Source organism: Pholcus phalangioides, unplaced genomic scaffold, assembly GCF_987345545.1.
Source record: "Pholcus phalangioides strain wild (caught in Gottingen) unplaced genomic scaffold, Ppha-v1.0 ptg000017l_1, whole genome shotgun sequence".
NCBI lineage: Eukaryota > Metazoa > Arthropoda > Arachnida > Araneae > Pholcidae > Pholcus > Pholcus phalangioides.
In genome coordinates this window covers 52,299,761-52,318,917 of record NW_028301610.1, presented here as the reverse complement: position 1 = coordinate 52,318,917, position 19,157 = coordinate 52,299,761, and the positions used below count along the sequence as shown (strand labels likewise).

General features: G+C 35.7%; 1 protein-coding gene across 1 annotated transcript in view; it reads left to right on the top strand.

Moving 5' to 3' along the window:
* Nucleotides 1-19,157, top strand: part of LOC149074100 (nuclear pore complex protein Nup133-like) — a 254,535-nt gene that overhangs the window by 18,198 nt on the left and 217,180 nt on the right. The window contains exons 4-6 of the mRNA XM_089247323.1: nucleotides 5,763-5,835; nucleotides 8,215-8,257; nucleotides 18,032-18,100. Of these exons, the coding sequence (XP_089103449.1) occupies nucleotides 5,763-5,835; nucleotides 8,215-8,257; nucleotides 18,032-18,100 (185 nt within the window). The remainder of the gene's footprint in view (nucleotides 1-5,762; nucleotides 5,836-8,214; nucleotides 8,258-18,031; nucleotides 18,101-19,157) is intronic.

Genomic DNA, 19,157 nt, shown 5'->3' with positions numbered 1-19,157 from the left:
CGTATCCGTTGATGAGAAACCGTAGGAATTGAAGCAGATTTCCAAATATTTTCTATCTTTGGCAAGGATAATTTCAAGAATGTCTGCAATAGCTGGATCTTTTCTTGATTGTTGCGCCTTCATATTACGTTGAGTTAGCAAAGAACAAAGCATAACATCACCATAGGCGGGCAAGATCCGAGAATCAAACTCTTTAGGATTTTGTACAACAATAAAAGCTTCTGGTTGTCACTTTGATTGCTATACACCCTCTCAGTTAAGGGGTAAGATTGCAGATGAATACTAAAAAAAGGGAAAAACATCGGGGTCACTGAACGAATCACGAGTTCAGGGGAATAGGAAAGCCTCCTAAGCAGTGTCATGCTAGAGAATTGCACACGTGTTTAAAACTTTAGGGGTGATGAGGAACCTCAAGAAGTTTGAATTTTGGGGAAAAAAATTAGGAATGGCATTTCTTCACATAAAGGAATATTTTAAATTCTATTACAATGGCAATTTCAAAATTTTTTTTTTTTGGTTCCATCCTAATGTACAGTCTCAAAACCTTCTCCTTGTAGATACCATCTTACAGGTGGTAGCTTAAGAGCAGTTTTGAGGGCAATAGAATGGGAGCTGGGTAGACCTCCCGTAATTAGAATACACGCAAATGTTTGCACTTTATGTGGAAGGGTCTTGTAAGAGGTCTTTACTAATGCCTGATGCCACACCACACATCCATAACTCAGCATTGAGTGCACAATAGCAGTGTAAATCCACTGGTTTGTTTTATAGTTTAAACCCCAAGTTTTACCAATAATTCTTTTGCACTCTCAAGGGACTTCACGGCCACTTGAGAAAAAAAATAGTAAAATTCAAAAAAATTATTATAAATGTTTTTAAAGAGTAAAAATAAATCAATAAGTTCGATAAATAATTAAGGAATGGGCTTACAGGGCTCTGCCATAGAATTTTTTTACTAAAGAAGGTTGAAAATCGCTGCCGTAGCGTAAGCATATTAGTGGCCTGTTTAGCTCTTTCTTGAATACAGAATTTCCAAGCACTTAGAATCCAAATGATATATCCAAATGATCTACGGTATTTCAGTTTGTCACATGTGGTGAGTTCTTGACTCTTAGGTTTTAAACTTTCCATTTCCTGTTCCATGTAAATATCACTATTTTGGTTTTTTCTCTAGAGAGTACTAGTTGGTGTTTATCACCCCATCTGTTGACAGAGTGTAAAATTTATTGAACAGATTCCTCAATGTGGATAAATTGTGTGATAATTCTGGATTATCTCAAAACCCTTGGATGAGCACAACTAGATCATCTGCATAAGCCTGAGTATATCCTGGTCCTTTTATTAAATCAGAGATGAAGGAGCCGAAGACTATATGTTCAAGGGTCATTAAAGTATTGTCAGCAAATTTTTAGCCATTTTTGACCCTCATCAGCAAAATTTTGTTATCTCTGTCCCCTACCTCCTAACACACATTAAGATCAGAGACGTGTGCAGGGGGGCATTGGAGGCTCGTGTCCCTTCCCCCGCCAGACAATCAAAAATTTTAATGTTTTTAATGCAAAAAATTATTTTTTTAAGAATTAGAATTTTGAAAGAAAGTACCTTTATATGTTGTTATAATCAGTTTGTTAGTTTGAAGGCTAAAAGCTCAAAATTTATTTTTTAAAAATTCTTTCAACCCACCCTTTAAGCCATATTTGGTGAATTCTTAACCCGTGGACCAAATGTTGTCCTGGGGGTCATCTGATGATTCCTGCCCACTCAAACCTAATTTTGTAAAAATGTACTAAGTGACACAGTTACAGATAACTTAGGTGACCCGTGGCATAATTCCAGAGCATTTAAGTGGCCCATGGCACATTTTCAGATCACTGGAGTAGGCCTGTGGCACATTCACAGATCACTTAAGAGACCTGTGACAGTTTCAAAACACTTTAGCAATCCATGACACTTAGATATCCCTTGAGTGGCATGTGGCACAGTTTGAAGCACTAAAGCAGCCCCCCCCCCCCAGTGCAGCTCTACATCTGTCAAGTTACCCGTGGCACATTCCCAGATTACTTGAGTGATCCACGACATAATTCCAGATCACCTGAGTGATGTGTGGCACAGTTTCAGAGCACTTAAGCAGCCCAGACATATTTCCACATCACTTGGATCAGCAAAACAATTAGATATCGCTAAAGTGGTTCTATTGAGGACTTGTGAATAGGGAGAATGTTAGTTCAGGTACCTACAAACTAGCAAAAGGGTTTTCTTGTTTTTGGCACACCGAGTAAGATGCCATTAAGAATATTTAATATTTTTTATGAAGGGGGTTGATGACTCTGCTAACCCCATAAAAGTTAAACAATGTTTTTATTTAAACGAGGGGGGGGGGATCTGGTTAATCACTTGCGGCATGGTATGAATGATATCAGGGTCCGGTGGTTGAGAAATACTGTCCTAGATCATTTATGAGGCTCATGGCAAATTCTTACTTCAATTAAGTGGCTCATGGCAAATTCTTACTTCAATTAAGTGGCTCATGGCAAATTCTTACTTCAATTAAGTGGCTCATGGCAAATTCTTACTTCAATTAAGTGGCCCATGGCACATTTCCAGATCACTGGAGTGGCACGTGGTACATTTGCAGATCACACAAATAACCTGTGGCGCTGTTGTAGATTAAGTGACCTGCAACACATTTTCAAATCAATGTTTTGACCCCACACTCTTGGTTGAGCACTCTTGTTTTGTGACAAGGGTGCTCAACCTTTAGGGGAGAGCGGGCCACTTCGTTCTTTTGTAAACACATCGTGGCCACTTGAGTTAACTGGAAATGTGTCATGATGCACTCAGATGGTCTGAAAGTGTACCATGGGGCCACTTAAGTCATCTGGAAATGTGCTGCGAGTCACTTGTGTGATCTGAAAGTGTGCATTGGACTACTTCAGTGGTCTGGAAATATGTCGAGAGTGCCACTAAAATGATATATAAAAATGCAGCAGGCCACTTAAGTGAACTGTAAATGTATCCCGCCAGCCACTTAAAGTAAACTTCAACTGAACTACGTGCCACTTAAGTGAACTGGGGGTTTGCAGAAGGCTGTTCAAGTGATTTGGAAATGTGCTTGGGTTATCTGGGTGTGCTTCGTTGGCAGGTTAAATATCCTGGAAATGTGTCGCTGGCCACTTGTAGGGTTCTTTTATTCATCGTGAGCCGCTTCAGGTAACTCTGAGGTAACTCTCAAAATTTTCAAATTTTGGGAGTTTTTATTACCCAGCGGATTTTCTCCCTTCCCATTATATACTGGAAATCATGTTACTTTCGTAATCATCTGTTGGCATTCAAAGACAGCACCTATACGGCATAAATGCGCCTTGTTCCTACAAGATTGCAAATGTGAATTTTTCAAAAAAATCTAAATCGTGTGTTCAAATTGTAAAACATTTTCCGAGATTGCTCAGGAAAAAACAAACAAAAACATGTATCTGTGTAAAAACTCTACCTTTAATATTCACAGTATCAGTCATCTAGTTGCTATGTGGTAGTCACCCTTTCGCATTGCGAAAATCATGTGTGTGTACACAGGATTCACTTTTGAAGGGGGGCACAAAAACTTCTTTCACAGAAATTGTGGTTCACTAACACTCAAAAAGAATTTTAAATTGACATATAGTACAAGAATGTATTTTTTTCCAATATTTTAATTTTCAACAAAAATATTTTTAATTTTCGATAATCTTGAAGCCCATGATTGTGCAGTGGTAATAGGCTAAAAATATGATTTTCTAAGGTTTTCTAATTTTCAGCTGGCTATTCCTTTGAAAACAATCTCTGGTTGCCACGACGATCACACAGACCTATAAAATGAACATGTATACATAAAATGTTAAATCCACACATTACTAATTTGGAAGAAAGATGCAGGCCTGCAACTTGGGGAGGGGGGGTCTGATGCCCTGGCCTTTGCATTAGAGGAGCTACCGAATTCACCCTTTAGAACTGCTTCTACATTACTCAGGGGTGCTTGTCCCATTCGAGAAAGTATTTAGTTGCGACCCTAGATAAATAGCATCGCCTACTAAACATGAAAAACATCAAATGCTGGGCACACACACAAGCTCACTTGAGTTCCACCAACACAAATTTAACATAGCTCCAAAGGCTGTAGCGGGGGGACTTGAGGGTTTGGTCCCCTTCCCCTCCCAGACTGAAAAAAAAGAAAAGATGGCCAAATCTACGTATATATTGTTTGACCACTTTGGGTCCCCCCTCCTGAACATTTTCTGGCTATGGTCCTGATAGCTCCTATATTCAGGTTTGAAAATATATGGCAGTTAAATAGCACAGATCAAAGTGGAGGACAATCAGGCGGACTTCACTTAGGAAAATAAAATCATTCCACCAAAAAATTGCTTCGCAAGGATTTAAATGAATAGGGAATCAGAAAATAAGTGTCTGGGAGAGATTCTGATTTGCTTCAAATTTAATCAGAAGATATTATTGAAAGAGCTAAGATTTTTTAAAATAAATTAAAAATCAATCGAGAATTTATTAATTGATTTATATGTAAATATATACAGTAGTACTTGATATACATGTCTGCGTCTAACTTTTAATTGCAGTAGATCCTGCTTGTACCGTTTTTCAGAAAACCATCATAAAAAACATGTTTTAAGCAGGAAAACACTTAAAATCTTAATGAGAATTACTTAGAGTTGGGACCACACGAAAATAAATCTTACCAAGTGGAAAAACATTTTAATTGATAACGTTATAAGCAGGATCGACTGTATGTTTGTTTTAGATTTATTACATGTGCTAAATTCCATATGTTAAATTCTCAGTGTTAATGAGCTTATTTGCAAGCTTTATCTACTTGTGTGTAGACAATGAAAGTAAATGACCCTTTGGATAGAACATTTTTAGAAATGAATTATTTATTTGATTCACAGATACCTCCTCTTTTTACTTAGAACATGGCCTGCCACTGTGTCTCAACGAAGAGATACAAGCAGGTGATCAAAGATTTGGCGCATGCTCGAAAAAATTCATAGAGTGAATTGGGGGAGGGGGGGGGGCGAAAAGTACCATACTTTTTTTCAAAAGAAACCCACTTTCACTGTAAAAGGACTCAGATTTTTCGAATAACCTGCGTCGATCCAGGTAAATTAGAGTACAGCGGCATCTCTATACTTATATTATGATGCGCACAGTATTTCAACAGTTCACATATTTCTTGTGGGATACCTTTGGCAATGTACTCTAGGATGAGTCCCCCATTCTTTTCTGAACAAAAACTTGGGAATTGTGTAGTTGACCCATAATCATCCTGTTTCTGACCCATGGTTCTTGAATCAGAGCTGCAAAGTAACTTTAGTTATGAAAGGAAGCTGCTAAATTGTAGGATGCAGCTTTGTTGTGTTGTAAATTTATTTGCCTATATAACATTTGGCAAAATATATTAGTAATTATACTTATATATATACCTGTGGGTAGTTTAATGCCACTTGGTGTATGGTTAACAATGATGGTTAGATGATTACAAACACAATCCACTTTGCTCATAGTGTCACAAACTTTAAATCACCAGCTTTCTAATAGATATATAATTTTCTGTTGAAGCATGAATTTATTGAAGCATTTATCTTGATTGAGCTTTTATCTTGTAATGGCAAGTTTTTTTGTTTTTTCTTGTATGTGAGTGTATACTGTGTTATAGAATGAACACAAAACTCTAGATTTAATTATAAGTGCCAAGTTTCTTTTCTTTAAAGGTCATCATAGCCAGTTGCCAGTGTTCTTTACACAGCGTAAAGATCTTTTTGTTTTGCAGCCTGAAAACAAAAGGTTGGTTTTATCAGTTGATTTCATGTTTAAAAATTTTAAAAGATTTCAATTTTATAATTTTCTTTAAGCATGTGAATGTTATATTTTGTACCTTATACTAGGGGTTCTTTAACTTTTTACACTCATGGCACCTCTTTTCCTAATCACGGTTATCTACGGCTCCCAGAGCAGTTAAACAAAGAATCTCTTTGAAAAACCTTCGTCAGGGCCACTGCTTTGTGGCACCCTGGACAAAGGTTGGCAGCACGCCAAGATGCTGCAATGAAGTTTGAGAAACTTGCCTTATACCATCCTGTTTTTTGTGTGCCAGTGAGTAATGATTAGGGTTTCGAATTCTCAACATTTTTTAGCCATCAGGAATAGGTAATCTAATTTTCCCAAGAATTCTCAAAATTACTTATTTATTAGTTTTCATAGATTATAAGTAGCACTTTCTAATAATACTTAAAGAAATGGGGGGGGGGACTGTGCTTGAGCAACCCTAGAATTGATGGAATTGATTCAGTAATAAAAATCTCTTGCAAAAAGTTTAGCAAAGCAAAGTGGGCCCATGCTGCCCAACATCAAGATGATCAAAAGTTAAAAATGTTTTTGTTAAAAATGGACAGTGGAATTAAAACTTGAAACCCAGTGTGTTCCCTTCAAAGGTAGATCCTGTGTACAGCACACAGGATATCCTTCAGTAATGCAGTAAACTTAGAAAGTGAGGAAAAATCATTGCAAATTAAATGGTGAATTAGCCACCTGTTCTTGTGTAACACTGTAGAAAAAAATTATTCTTGCACGCACATAACTTGTTTCCAACTGCCAAAAAAAAAATCTTGCTCACCCTACTTGAAAGTAAAAAAAGCAAAATAAAACCCTGCTATCACTCTTTGATCAGTCCAATCATGGGCAGAGATACGGGGGGGGGGGGGGGACCTGCATCCCCCCTCCCCCCCAGCATCAAAGGTGAAGTTGACTGATATATTAGGGTTTGATAAACTTGATAGGGTTTTTCACAATGGAGATCACATTCCAATACAAAAAACTTGGTGTTGCCATTTGATATTTTCGAAATTTTCTCACTGTAACCGTAACTGTTAGAGTGGCAGTTGTTTTCCATATCATTCTTGAGCGCATACATCAAAATACCTTATGCCAAAATTTCATTCAGTTTCTGTGAATGGTATGAGAGTTAGGGGCCCATATGTCGGGATAGTTTTTTTATAATCACCCTGTATATTATATATTATGTTTAAAAGAATCAATAAAATAAAAAAAATGTGATTTAAATCAAATCGATTTTTTTATAAAAACAAAACTCAACAACCCTGTAGAAAATTAATTACTTTTTGGGTTAGATAATACAATTGAATAACCGCTATGAGGAGTACCTTTTCAATATTTTTAATTTTTCTTATGTTTTGTTTCTGCTATTGATGAAGGAACTTCCTATAGTTCCAAAAGGCATATAGCCGTGGTTCTTTTGTAATTTTGGGTTCAAATAACGATGGTTGTTCAATTGTCTCAACAACCCTAGTACCAGCTATACTGCAGGGTATATAATAAAATCTTTCTCCATAATCTTGGCATCATTAATGAACTACAACATCAGTGAGATCCTCTTTAAAAAGTAGCGTGGCTTTGAAACCCGAACTTGTACTCAAAATTCGTGAGGACAGTTTTTTGATATTTTCTCTGGAGACAAAACAATCTTTGGTCAGCGTGAATTTTTTTGGTTTGTGATACTCTTTAAAAATGCTCCAACAAAACCACCGTCGAGGTAAATTTCTATACAAACATGGCATCTAAAACAAGTTTTTATTTTTCCATACACTTCGACTACCATATAACCACCGGGGATGAGGGACGTATTTGTGTCTGAAGGGTTACTTTCAACTTCTTTATCAATAAACATGTTTTCCTCTGAAGAGGATAAAATTAATTCTTCATCGCTATCCTCTGCTGAGTAGGCATCATCCTCTGATGATGAATCAACAGATTTTCTATTTTTTCTTGGATTTTTTTGTTTATGGCTTGGGTTGTTTGTAGCCACAAGGGTTTGGTTCATCGGGATCTGAAGTTAAAAGACCTGTATCTTTAGCCATGAAGTCTTCAACACCTACACTTTTGATGGGGATAACATTAACTGTAGTACTTTTTTCTTGTTTTGGGAGTCTGATCTCTGAAACTATTATCAATGGACTATGTTTTTTATTCCTGTTATCAATGTATGCTTTCATTCAAAATATATATAAAAAAGATTATCTTTAGAATCAAATATTCCTCCAGAGTTGCTGAACTAATTCTTTTTAGTTCCTATATTATTATTAGTTTAGTTATTTACTATTTTATTGATAATGGCGATATATTTTTTACGAAATACTTATTTTGAAGCTTTGCAGACGATGTAAAGGAACAAACTACCATGGAAGAAGATGTAAGTATTAAACATTTATTGTGCTAAAACTATTGATATAGAAAAAACCTTTAAAATTTATCACACAAGGGAATGAGGAATTGTGACGGCATAACCCCTTCACTCCAGAAGTGCACATACATGTACTTTTAATGGTTATTAATTTTGTTTTAATGAAGAACCCTCACGTACATGTATATGAGCGTTCTAAGTCATTGGTAGTCTGATGGTTTGAGACTATTGATTAAACGATCAGACCACTGAGACAAAAAATGTGGTAGTCCGGGGGATTGGTAGCTGAAATCTCTTCTGCCCCTCCCCCGCGATACATTCATCACAGAAGAATCTTGTATGGGAGAATCGCCGATCCTCAGTAGTTTTATGTTCTCTCAGGGTGTCGACCATTATGGAAAAATCAATGAATGAGGAAAAAGGTCGCATATATTTTTATGATTGTCCAGAGATCTTTTAGATTTCCCCCTAAAATCTAGGCTTTGGAGAGGCTGTGGAATTCAATATTTTTTTTATTCTCTCAGGCTTTTTTTTCTTTTGCTCTGGAGGGAGGGAGGGATGGATGGATGGATTTGCCAGTAGCAATAGAAAAGAACAATGTCAATATGTAGTCGCCCTACATGGGGGCAGATATTATAAGGGTGGAGCAAAGAAGCTATTTAGCCTGGATGAACAAAAAATAACTTTTTTTACTTGTTGGGATCTTTCAACATTTGTAATATTCCCCCTAAAGCAGTGTTCTCAGGATCAAGTAATAATTCTTAATTTGGGGCGGGACATTCACTGCCACGACAGTTCAGTCATCTTGGGAACAATATTGGTTTTCTATAGAAAGGACACACCTTCCTCCAAAAATTGTGGAGCAGGGATCATACTGTTGGATCTTTAGTGGGGTCTGCAAGCCAGAGTTTTCCAGAGGTGGGAGGGGTCTCTGTAGTGAATTTGTAGCTTGGAAAAACCAACAGTGATGGTGATTGTCCTGGACTCTGCTAGGGCTGGGCTGGAAGAGATCTTAGAGATCTTGGCAACAGGGTAAGTCCAGTGGCAAAGTTCTGACATTCAGCCCTGTCAGTCCCATCCTTGTAGGGGCCAGGTAAAAGGGCATAAATTTTTCCCCCCATAAAGGTAGAAGAAATTTTTTTTTATCATCTATTTTTTTTTTAAATCTCGTTGATTTTTACTGACTATTTATAGCAAACAACCAAGTCGTACAGTATACACATGCAACAAAACCGGAGCGTTCAAGAGAAGACAGACATCGGACTCATTCGCCATTAATTGTGTTGTGACACAACATTTAGGCCGAATTTAAAGGAGTAATACAGTGTTTCCAAAAGTGTGCATCGCGGCTCCTAGGAGTGTTGTGGCGAGCTGAAAATATTTATTTATGCGCTTATTTACGCTTTGAAGTGGTTCTTTTATATAAAAAAATATCTGCCAAACTTTTTAGGGAGCCGCTGATGAACCATGAATTACATAAGGCAGGCAGCTGATAAAACAGAACCATTCGAATACTGTGACAAGTTTGCAATCTTGACTGACACCTAGGCATGAAGATAGAGCAAATAACCTGCATCTAGTATTGGACTATGAAAAATTTGAATGGGAAAAGGCATGTGTGAAATCCATTTTTCAGATGGGCCCTTTGTTAGTCTAGTGCAGTGTTTCTCAACCGCCGGGCGGTGAGTGGTTTATTGTTTCATTTTTACCCATTTATTTCCCATTACTCGTGTATATGCCCATGCCTTCCAATCAAGGAAAATAAATCAACCGTGCCGCAGGATGCTTAAGGTTGAGATCCACTATTCTAGGGGGCCCCATATCCTGCATTAGGATGCCCTAAGCTTAGATCTTTGGCGGGACCTGGCCAAATTTTTCACGGGCCTCTATATAGTAAATTTATAGTGTGAAAAAACAAAAATGAGAATTATCTCATTTAGGGTCCCTGGGCTGGAACTCTCTCAGCCCTCTATTGTGCTTCCCGTCTAATTAGAAAATCAGCCGGACTAGATGTTTGTACCCATAGGCGTACACAGAATTTTCTCAAGGGAGTTTCCAATTTTTTTTATTCTCAAGGAGGGGTTTTTATGTTTTTTCCTGCAAAATAAACACTATAATCTTGGCTTAGGGATTAGAACCCCAAACCCCCTTTGCATACACCAATGTTTGCACCCTTACACGATGGTTTCGTCTCCTGTATATAAGAAACATTTCTTTTAATTTTTTTATTTTACCTGTGCCAATGCAGTTTGTATGTGCATGGTAATGCAATGAGCAAGGAAATGGGCTCATTCGTGTGCATTCTATTTAGACAGCATTTTCTTCTGATGGATATCCCTCTCTGGCGATGCACGTCGATTCCGATTGCCCATTTCGACATTTGGCACAGATCGTTGAACCGACTGAACAAACTGCTCGATCAATTAGACCTTGCTCTATTCAACGTTGTTTGGGTCTTGTGCTCAGTTTTGAGCCCACTTGTCAGGCAGAAATGCTGATTTCCTTTTTCCCATGATCATGCATCTTATTTTTATCCACTCTTGTCGAGCGATAAAGCTTTTTTTCCCTTCTCTCTGATGTCGCTATCTTTATTTTTGAATACGGCGCCGTGTGAACCTGTTTTCATTGGTTGTTTTTTTCATAGTGCCAGGTGTGCGGATTACTGACTGTATATATAGACTGACTGATGTTTATTATTTGTACCTACTTACTTGCCGTGAATAAAATTGACTTTGATGCCAATAGTTTATTTTTAACCTGACTCGACTCATAATTTTCAATTTTAAGTTTAATGACTGAATAAGATTGGTTATATGGGCCGTTTAGTAGTCATCTTTTAAATATTTTATCTAAACTTGTAGTTAGAATTTTCTGAGGATTACATTGATGGGAATGCCGTAATATAAATCCACAGAAAAGATGCGTGGAGATAATTACTATATATATATATATGGGTTTAAATACTTCACCCACGTTTACTAATTGCTAATTCAGGCAGCATGTTTTAAAATGCCTAACTCTTGGTATGTTTTCTTCACTCTTCAATTTTTCTCATTTCTTCAATTTTTAACACACTTCGTGTATATATATTTTTATATTGTGCTACTCATTTGATTTTCTTATTTTTTTGGTTATAATTGTGTATTCTCATATTTGCCTTTTGACTTCCAAAGCTTGTTCTTTGTAAAAATGTTGGAGGAACTGATGGTAATTTTATGCCTATTAAACTTACCATCATTAGAAACATTTTTGCAGTTTGGAGCAATGTGTGGGGGGGGGGGGGGTTCCACCTTGAGAACGACCTCCTCATTGATCCATATTTTTCTTTTTTTTCCAATTTTTCAGTTACTTCTCATTTTTTCGCCTTTTCATAATATCTTATCTTATATATAAGTGTGAAAGTCTGTATGTGTGTATGTTCTTTTTACAAATCTACAGTTTTAGGCAATCGTCGCCGCTATATTTTGCATATATACCAAACAGGATTAGGATTGAACCGTAGGCTACTTTAAAAGTTCGTCAGAGCTGGGCAAATGCCCGAAATAGGCGAAAAACTGTGTGGCAACAATGGTTTTGGGGCCTCAACAATCACTTTCGGAACGTTTACTTTGGTTACCGTGGTTCCCAACAATGCGTTTCAGACGTGTATATATGCCTTTACAATGGTTTGTCAAATCTTTAATGCTGCCATTATAACAGTTTATTCCTTTATAATGGTTCGTCACTTTTCCAATCTTCCCAGTAATTGAAGAAAACTCGGGAAGCGCCAGATAGTTTTGCTTGCCTAGGGGGTCATTCAAGTATTACATCAGCATCGATGGGGGGGGGGCGTTTCCGATTTGCTGACTTTTGATGACAAGCGGGGTAGGGGTGGATGATGCTTACGTCATCAACCACCCTTTATGAAGATATGAAATATTCTTAATGGCATCTTATTCGGTGCGCCAAAAACGGAAAACCTTTCGATAGTTATTGGGCATCTGAAGTAACATTCTACCTATTGATAAGTTCCCTACAGAGCCACTTTAATGATATCTAAATGTTTCACGGATTTTTCAAGTCCACACAGTATGACTAAAACACACCATTACCATACATACCAATTTTATGAGACGGAACCATTTTAACCATATCACTTGGCTTTTCTGTCGTTTTGAAAAAATAGATGTTTTATAATTTTTTAGGTGCAATAATATCAATAAATGAAAATTTATCATCGTAATGGAAAGAGGTATAATATATTCGTACGAAGGTTTTCAACAGCTGGCTGATGCGAAGATATATTTTGGAAAGAGAAAATTCAGCTGTCCCTGCGGGGAATAGAACTAGGTCCGACCATCCATGTACAGTTTTGTTCAGTGCACAGAAGCTCTAAGGAGAGATTGAGATATTTGTTGCCTCTGCAGTCTAGAGCAGTGGTTCTCAACCGGGGTCCCCAGGATATTCCAGGGGGGGGGCCATGGAGGAAAATATTGCAAAGGGGGAGCCATGGTTGCTGATAAGGGGGCCATGAAGAAATTTATTAAAAGAGTGACCAAAAATTTTTCCCCCATTGTAGTAACATTAACATAAAGATTTGATTGATTTTTGATTGGTTGGCAGGATATTTCAATGCCGAGCATAAGGATCTGAGTAGTTGAAAGATGAAATTTAGCACTTGAAATATCAAAAATTGTAAGAGTTTCACGAAACACTGATATATATATATATTTTTTTTTTTGTGTGTGTGTGTAACCAATTTCTCATAAGTAGGGCTCTGATTTTTATGACCTAAAGATCAAACGTTGTTTCTGATAGGTTATTAGCTACTATGTTTCTTCTTTAGGTCATAAAAATCAGAGCCCTTGTCATAAGCTTGTGTTATCAATAATTATAAGGTTTCGAGATGAATGTATATATGCATACATGCTTTATTGACAGTGATTGACAGTAACATTTATTTGAAGACAACCAACCAAAAAACGTTAAATGCAGATAAAACGGTTTTGTTGGCATCAGAAGAGACGGGGCAACAACTCCGTAATTAGGTTTTAATCACATGGGGTGTCCGTATAAAAAGTCAAAATTTTTATTTGAATCACTATACAACCCCTTGCAACGTGAATGGCATATCTAAGTACTACATGTTATTTGGATAATTTTTCTAATTGAAAGTATTCCTGTAGGGTGAATACGATTTGCCAGTAAAATACCATACGTCTTGTTACCTATGTACCCTGTACATTGCATATAGTAATGTCTGTTATGTGAAATATTGTTTTGTGTTTAAGCCAACTCACACGTTGCTTCGTTCGCCTGTGTGAGAGAGAGGTCACATAATGAACCAAAAAGCCACTTGGAGATAGCTTGTCATTGAACGAGACAGATTTTCACAATGAATGTAAATCTCACCATCTCGAAATTATAATCAATAAACCGATAATTTTCTTATTTGAAATCTGATTATTTATAATTTCTAATTAGTTTGAAATTTTGATCCACCCAAATTCAAATTTACTCATGGAAAACTAATTTGTAAATAATTCAAACTTCATCCTGTGCAGTAACTTGATGACATTACGCTGTCTTCAAGCACAATATTTACATTGATTGAAAATAACTTATTATATATTTTTTTTACTGTGTTGTATTATGTTTATTTTGCTTTTTCGTTATTTTCATAAATTAAAAATAAATTAAATACAAACACATATTTATACTTAAAATAATATTTGAACAATTGTCTTTTAACAGGAAAACGGGGGAGGGCAGGAAATTGATCATGGTCGCAAGGGGGCCACAGGAATGAGAAATGGTTGAAAGGGGGCCATGGCCAAAAAAGGTTGAGAACTGCTGGTCTAGAGGTCTCAGGCATTCATTCAGAAAGTGAAAGGACGTGGGTTCGATTCCCAGCAGGAGCAGTTTAATTTTCTCTTTCCAAAATATATCTTCGCAGCAGCCAGCTGTTAAAAACCTTGGTATGGATGTCGGAGAGTGACATCATCTTTGGGTATAATATATTGTCTGCAAGAAATATAGCCATTCTGCGGCAGGCAGGGCTGGATTAACCATTAATCAAAATAAGCATGTGCTTAGTTCATCAGAAGAAAAGCGTCACAAAAAGTTATCAAATTATATATTTTTTATTTATGTACAATTTTTTCCATAGTATCTACCATATGGTGGAAAATCCTTGATGATATCAGCAATAAGTGTATCTTGTGAAATTCCTCTCTCACGCAAGATGAGACGCATATTCCATTACAACAGCAACAATATTGTAATCTGAAATTTTGGAGAAATTAATGATACCGTGAACTTAAGTTCACGTCAATTCTGAATTTTTCGAATGAGATGTATAGACTAAATAAATGAGACATTTCTTGATGGAGAGACAACATTGTTAATATGAGAGGTTTAATTAAGTAATTAAATTATGATACATCGGAGACCCATCGGGACCGCATTTTTTGCATGCTCCCATCTCGCACTTCAACATTGAATGATATTGCATGATAGTACCGATACATGACAGATGTCTCGGTGGTATACACCTATATCTAAAGAGTAGGTGGTATTCGCTAACAGATATCACAAAATTGCCATTAAATAAGCCCAGGGCATTCTTAACAGTATCATAGGCTCAAAGTCTTACGCAGGTATTGGTCCCTTATTTTCCAAATGATGATTAAAAATTAAAAATGTTTTTGTAAAAAGAAATTAAAATATATAATAAGAAAATAATGTAAGAAAATACTTTTATATTTTTCAAAATGAGTATGTTAATTTAAAATAATTTTTTGAAGGTTAATAACTCAAAATAGATATCTCTGGAAAAATTAATTATGCCCCTCGAAATGTTAATACTGTGTAGGCTTGATGTTGCCCAGAGCAAAGTGACTTTTCCAAACTCCCTATATGGTTAAAAATACTTGCCTTCCAGTTTGCATACTTACTCTCGTAAATGGGGCACGGTTGCCCAGAAGATACTCACCTAAAATACCAAAGGATGTTAAGAAGTATTGTGATTTAAAGGACATGATGATAATTAGCCCTCGTGTGAAGAAAATGACTGTGGGTGCAACAAAAATGACCAAATGATCGAAATTCTTGAAAACTGTAACCAGATGTTATTTTCACAAGACCCTCTCGGAACTTTCCCTAAGCGTAGCTGGGTCATCCCATGTGTTGAGAAGGCACTGATTAAGCCACATTATACAGAATGAGGACATTAACGTAAACCGTGTAGACCTGGTATACTCGTGTATTGATCGTAAGTGGATTAATACTGTGAAGTTTGACTCACCTTAGAAGCAAAAGTAATGCTATCAGATCTAGATTGCAAATTAACTCAAAAGTGTAGCAGAAAGAAAACTTATCCAATGATGGTGATATTATCTTATATATTAAAACCAACCCGTAAGAGATTGAGGCTTTGGATAATCTGAGGTATGCTGGAATTTTTCTAAATTATTTTTCCAAAAACCCTTTTGTGTTGTTTTTTGCCAAGAATGTTTTTGTTTCATTTTCCCTAAATATGCCAGTAGTTATAGTTTGAAGAGGAGTCGCACCCTATTTCATCCATGACTGGGGGAGGGGTCTTGATCCCTATGCCATTCTTCAGTGGGATCTCTATAGTAAATTTATAGTGTAAAAAATATCTTCATATCAGGCCCCTAGTGCTAGAACTCCTGCTGCAAAGAGGACATGGTTTTTGGCAGTCCTAATCTAATGGATGAAACCCATGAATCAAGAATTAAAGATGTAAGAGTAAGTACGAATGCATAGGTATAAAGAAAACAAGTTGGAACAATTTCATTATATAAAGAGGATAAGTTCCAACCATCAAGGTGGCCCTGAAATGGACCGTGTGTTTTCTTAATTTTTTTGTACACATTATGTATGGTATATTTATCATAAAATAAATATAGGGAGGTGTTCTCCCCCAGTTCATCTTGGATTATCGAGATTACTGTGCTTGTGGATAATATTTTGGCCAAGGTAAAGTTTTCAATGGTTCGGGAAATTTTAAAAATCAGTCAATGGGAGAAAATATCTCGAAGAGTTTTTAATATACTACAACAAAAAGGAAAAATCAAGTGTCTCTTTTCAGGAAATATGAAAAAAATTACAAAATTTTATTTTGGCAAATTCAAAAACAGTGATAGTAACATGGACTTGCATTTCTGTGGTTTCCTCAATTCTAATAAATAAGATATATAAAATTTATTAGAATTCTTCATTAAAAAAATATTGAATCAAGTAAAATTTTAATGACAAAGCAAATTGTTTGTGGTGATGGTGCATGGAAGTAGAAGTTAAATTATGTTTAGTTTAATTCAACATGCTCTAAAATTTAATTCATAACTTGTTCTATAGATGCAAATAGTGAAATTCAGTTATAAGAGTTGTTTTTTATCATGCATAGTTTTATTTTCTGGATTTGACAAGATTATATATATATGTTTCATCTGATTTTTAATTAATCATTTGTTTTGGCGCATTTTGGCCTTATTGGTCCTTGCGCCATTAAGCCCAAAATCCAATCCAGTTATAAGAGCTCACAATCATTAGAAGAATTGCCATTTTAACAGACTTCATATTATAAGTGAATTTTAATTTTCTTCACCTAGATTGTAATCATCTTTTAGCTCAATTACTTTTAATATAAGTGAATTAGTTCCAGTCGTGTGAAATTGATTTTTGGTGTCACAGCAGTTCCCTGTAAGAGGTTTCTGGATGGAATTTTGGTTGAAAGTGTTTTAGCCTGATTCTCTTACAGATACTGGGAAAAGACTTTGAACTGCATGTCTTTTCCCAGTGAATTTGTAATTTTACGTTACAATTATGTTAAGCATTGAAACCAAAATTTTCAGAATAATAGAGAGGCTCGATGCTTCATCTCTACTAAAAGTAGAAGCATATGTGTTACATAACTTCGGTTTCGAAGATGTCAAAGACTGCAAAGCTGGAAAAAGGGGGGGGGGGGTTAGAGATGGCTTCCAAATGAGTGAAGTGTGTGCTTAGAAATATTCACATTATATACTTCCTAATTCGGAAGTTTAAAATTTCATTCAACGTTTCATATGTTTATCTTCCTAATTGATAGATTCAGTGAATAGATAGATGGCAAATACTGTGCATATGGTTACCCTTGGGAGAATTGACACTATCCGATATTGTCAGTTCTTGCCAAAAAATGCTAAACGTGTAAAATGCCTGAAAGCAAAAATGATTAGCCATTGAAATGTAAAAATAGAAATATAGCCAATGACATGAAATTGTGGGGTAGACAGGGCACCAAAATTGCTTATGTGCTTAGCGCCTTCAAGCGTCTTAATCTGGCTGTAGCAACAGGCCATAATCATCACTTATTCAAGGTTTATTCTTGAGAATAACAAAATTGAAAACATAGCATGAATATTTGCTTATATTTTTAAACATTGATTTTTTTTCATGTACAGCTTTATTTTAGAAATAGGAATTTTACAACAAGCAATTTGTTTCTTAATGTTTAAATACATTTTTCTCACAATGCCAATTTTTGTCATTATTCAAGACTTGACTTCATTTCTGAAGTCTGGTTGAAAGTTATGACCATTTTTGGGTTGTTAAAATCATTTTTAATGGTTGCCTTGTTGAAATTAGTTTTGATCTTCACAATTATACAATCAGCTGACAAATAGCTCAATTTTTGTAAGTAAAAATCAGTGGTCAGTAGTTACAACATTCATAGGTAGTAAAATATGGTAGTAACAATTCATGTTTTAAATGAAATATTTGCAAAAATAATGAATTTTTCAGAATCATGAAGCTGGAACCACCCTGTGTGCTAAATTGAAGACTGTTATGTTCCAGTGTTACAATGAAAATGTGAGTATTTTGTGGTGGTAGAAATTAGTAAAATGCAGTTACATAAGTTTTTTTTTCATAAGGAATTGGAAAAGTTGAAATTATTCAATTGTTTGTGGTGATGGTGCATGGAAGTAAAAGTTAAATTATCATATTTAGTTTAATTCAACATACTCTGAAATTTACATTAAATTTACATTAGAACAAGGAATGAATTAAAATGTAATTTAATTCATTCCTTGTTCTATAGATGCAAATACGGTGAAATTCAGTTATAAGAGCTCACAATCATGAGGAAAATTGCCATTTTAACAGACTTCATATTATAAGTGAATTTTAATTTTCTGCACCTAGGTTGTAATCATCTTTTAGCTCAATTTCTTTTAATATTAATGAATCAACTCCAGTCGTGTGAAATTGATTTTTGGTGTGTCAGCAATTCTCTGTAAGAGGTTTCTGGGTGGAATTTTGGTTGAAAGTTTTTTAGCCTGATTCTTACAGATACTGGGAAAAGACTTGGAACTGCATGTCTGGTAAATAATCCGTAGGAGAGACCAAAGTTTAATTAAATTGTCATATATCCCATGCAGAAGTGTCAACTGCTACGGTGTCCGTAGTTTTCACAGTTGAACTTACTGAACCACAGAACTACGGAAAGTAACCTCGATTTTGTGGAAGCTGTTTTTATATATGCTATAAATGGAAATACACCCAACTTGTTCGACAAACAATTTTTTTTTAGTTTCTATTATTTTATTTTTTTACCAGAGCAAAAAGTCTGTTTAATTCACCCAAAAAGCTATCAAAAAATTGCTGATTTTTACCCTTTAGCAGAATAAAAAAAAATATAGTGTCACTTTACCGCTATTTTGTGTTAATAGGATGGAGGCGTAAAAAAAGATTTCAAGTTTACCGTGATTCATGTGTACTTGTTACACAGCTGTTTTTCATTTCTTGTAGCCGTTGGTTTCGGTGTTAAATTATAGTTGCTTAAAATCTACACCATTGTTTTACATTTCACACAAAGTTTTTTTTCATGTGTACTTTAACTTTCTCAACAGGACAAGAGCAAGTTTTA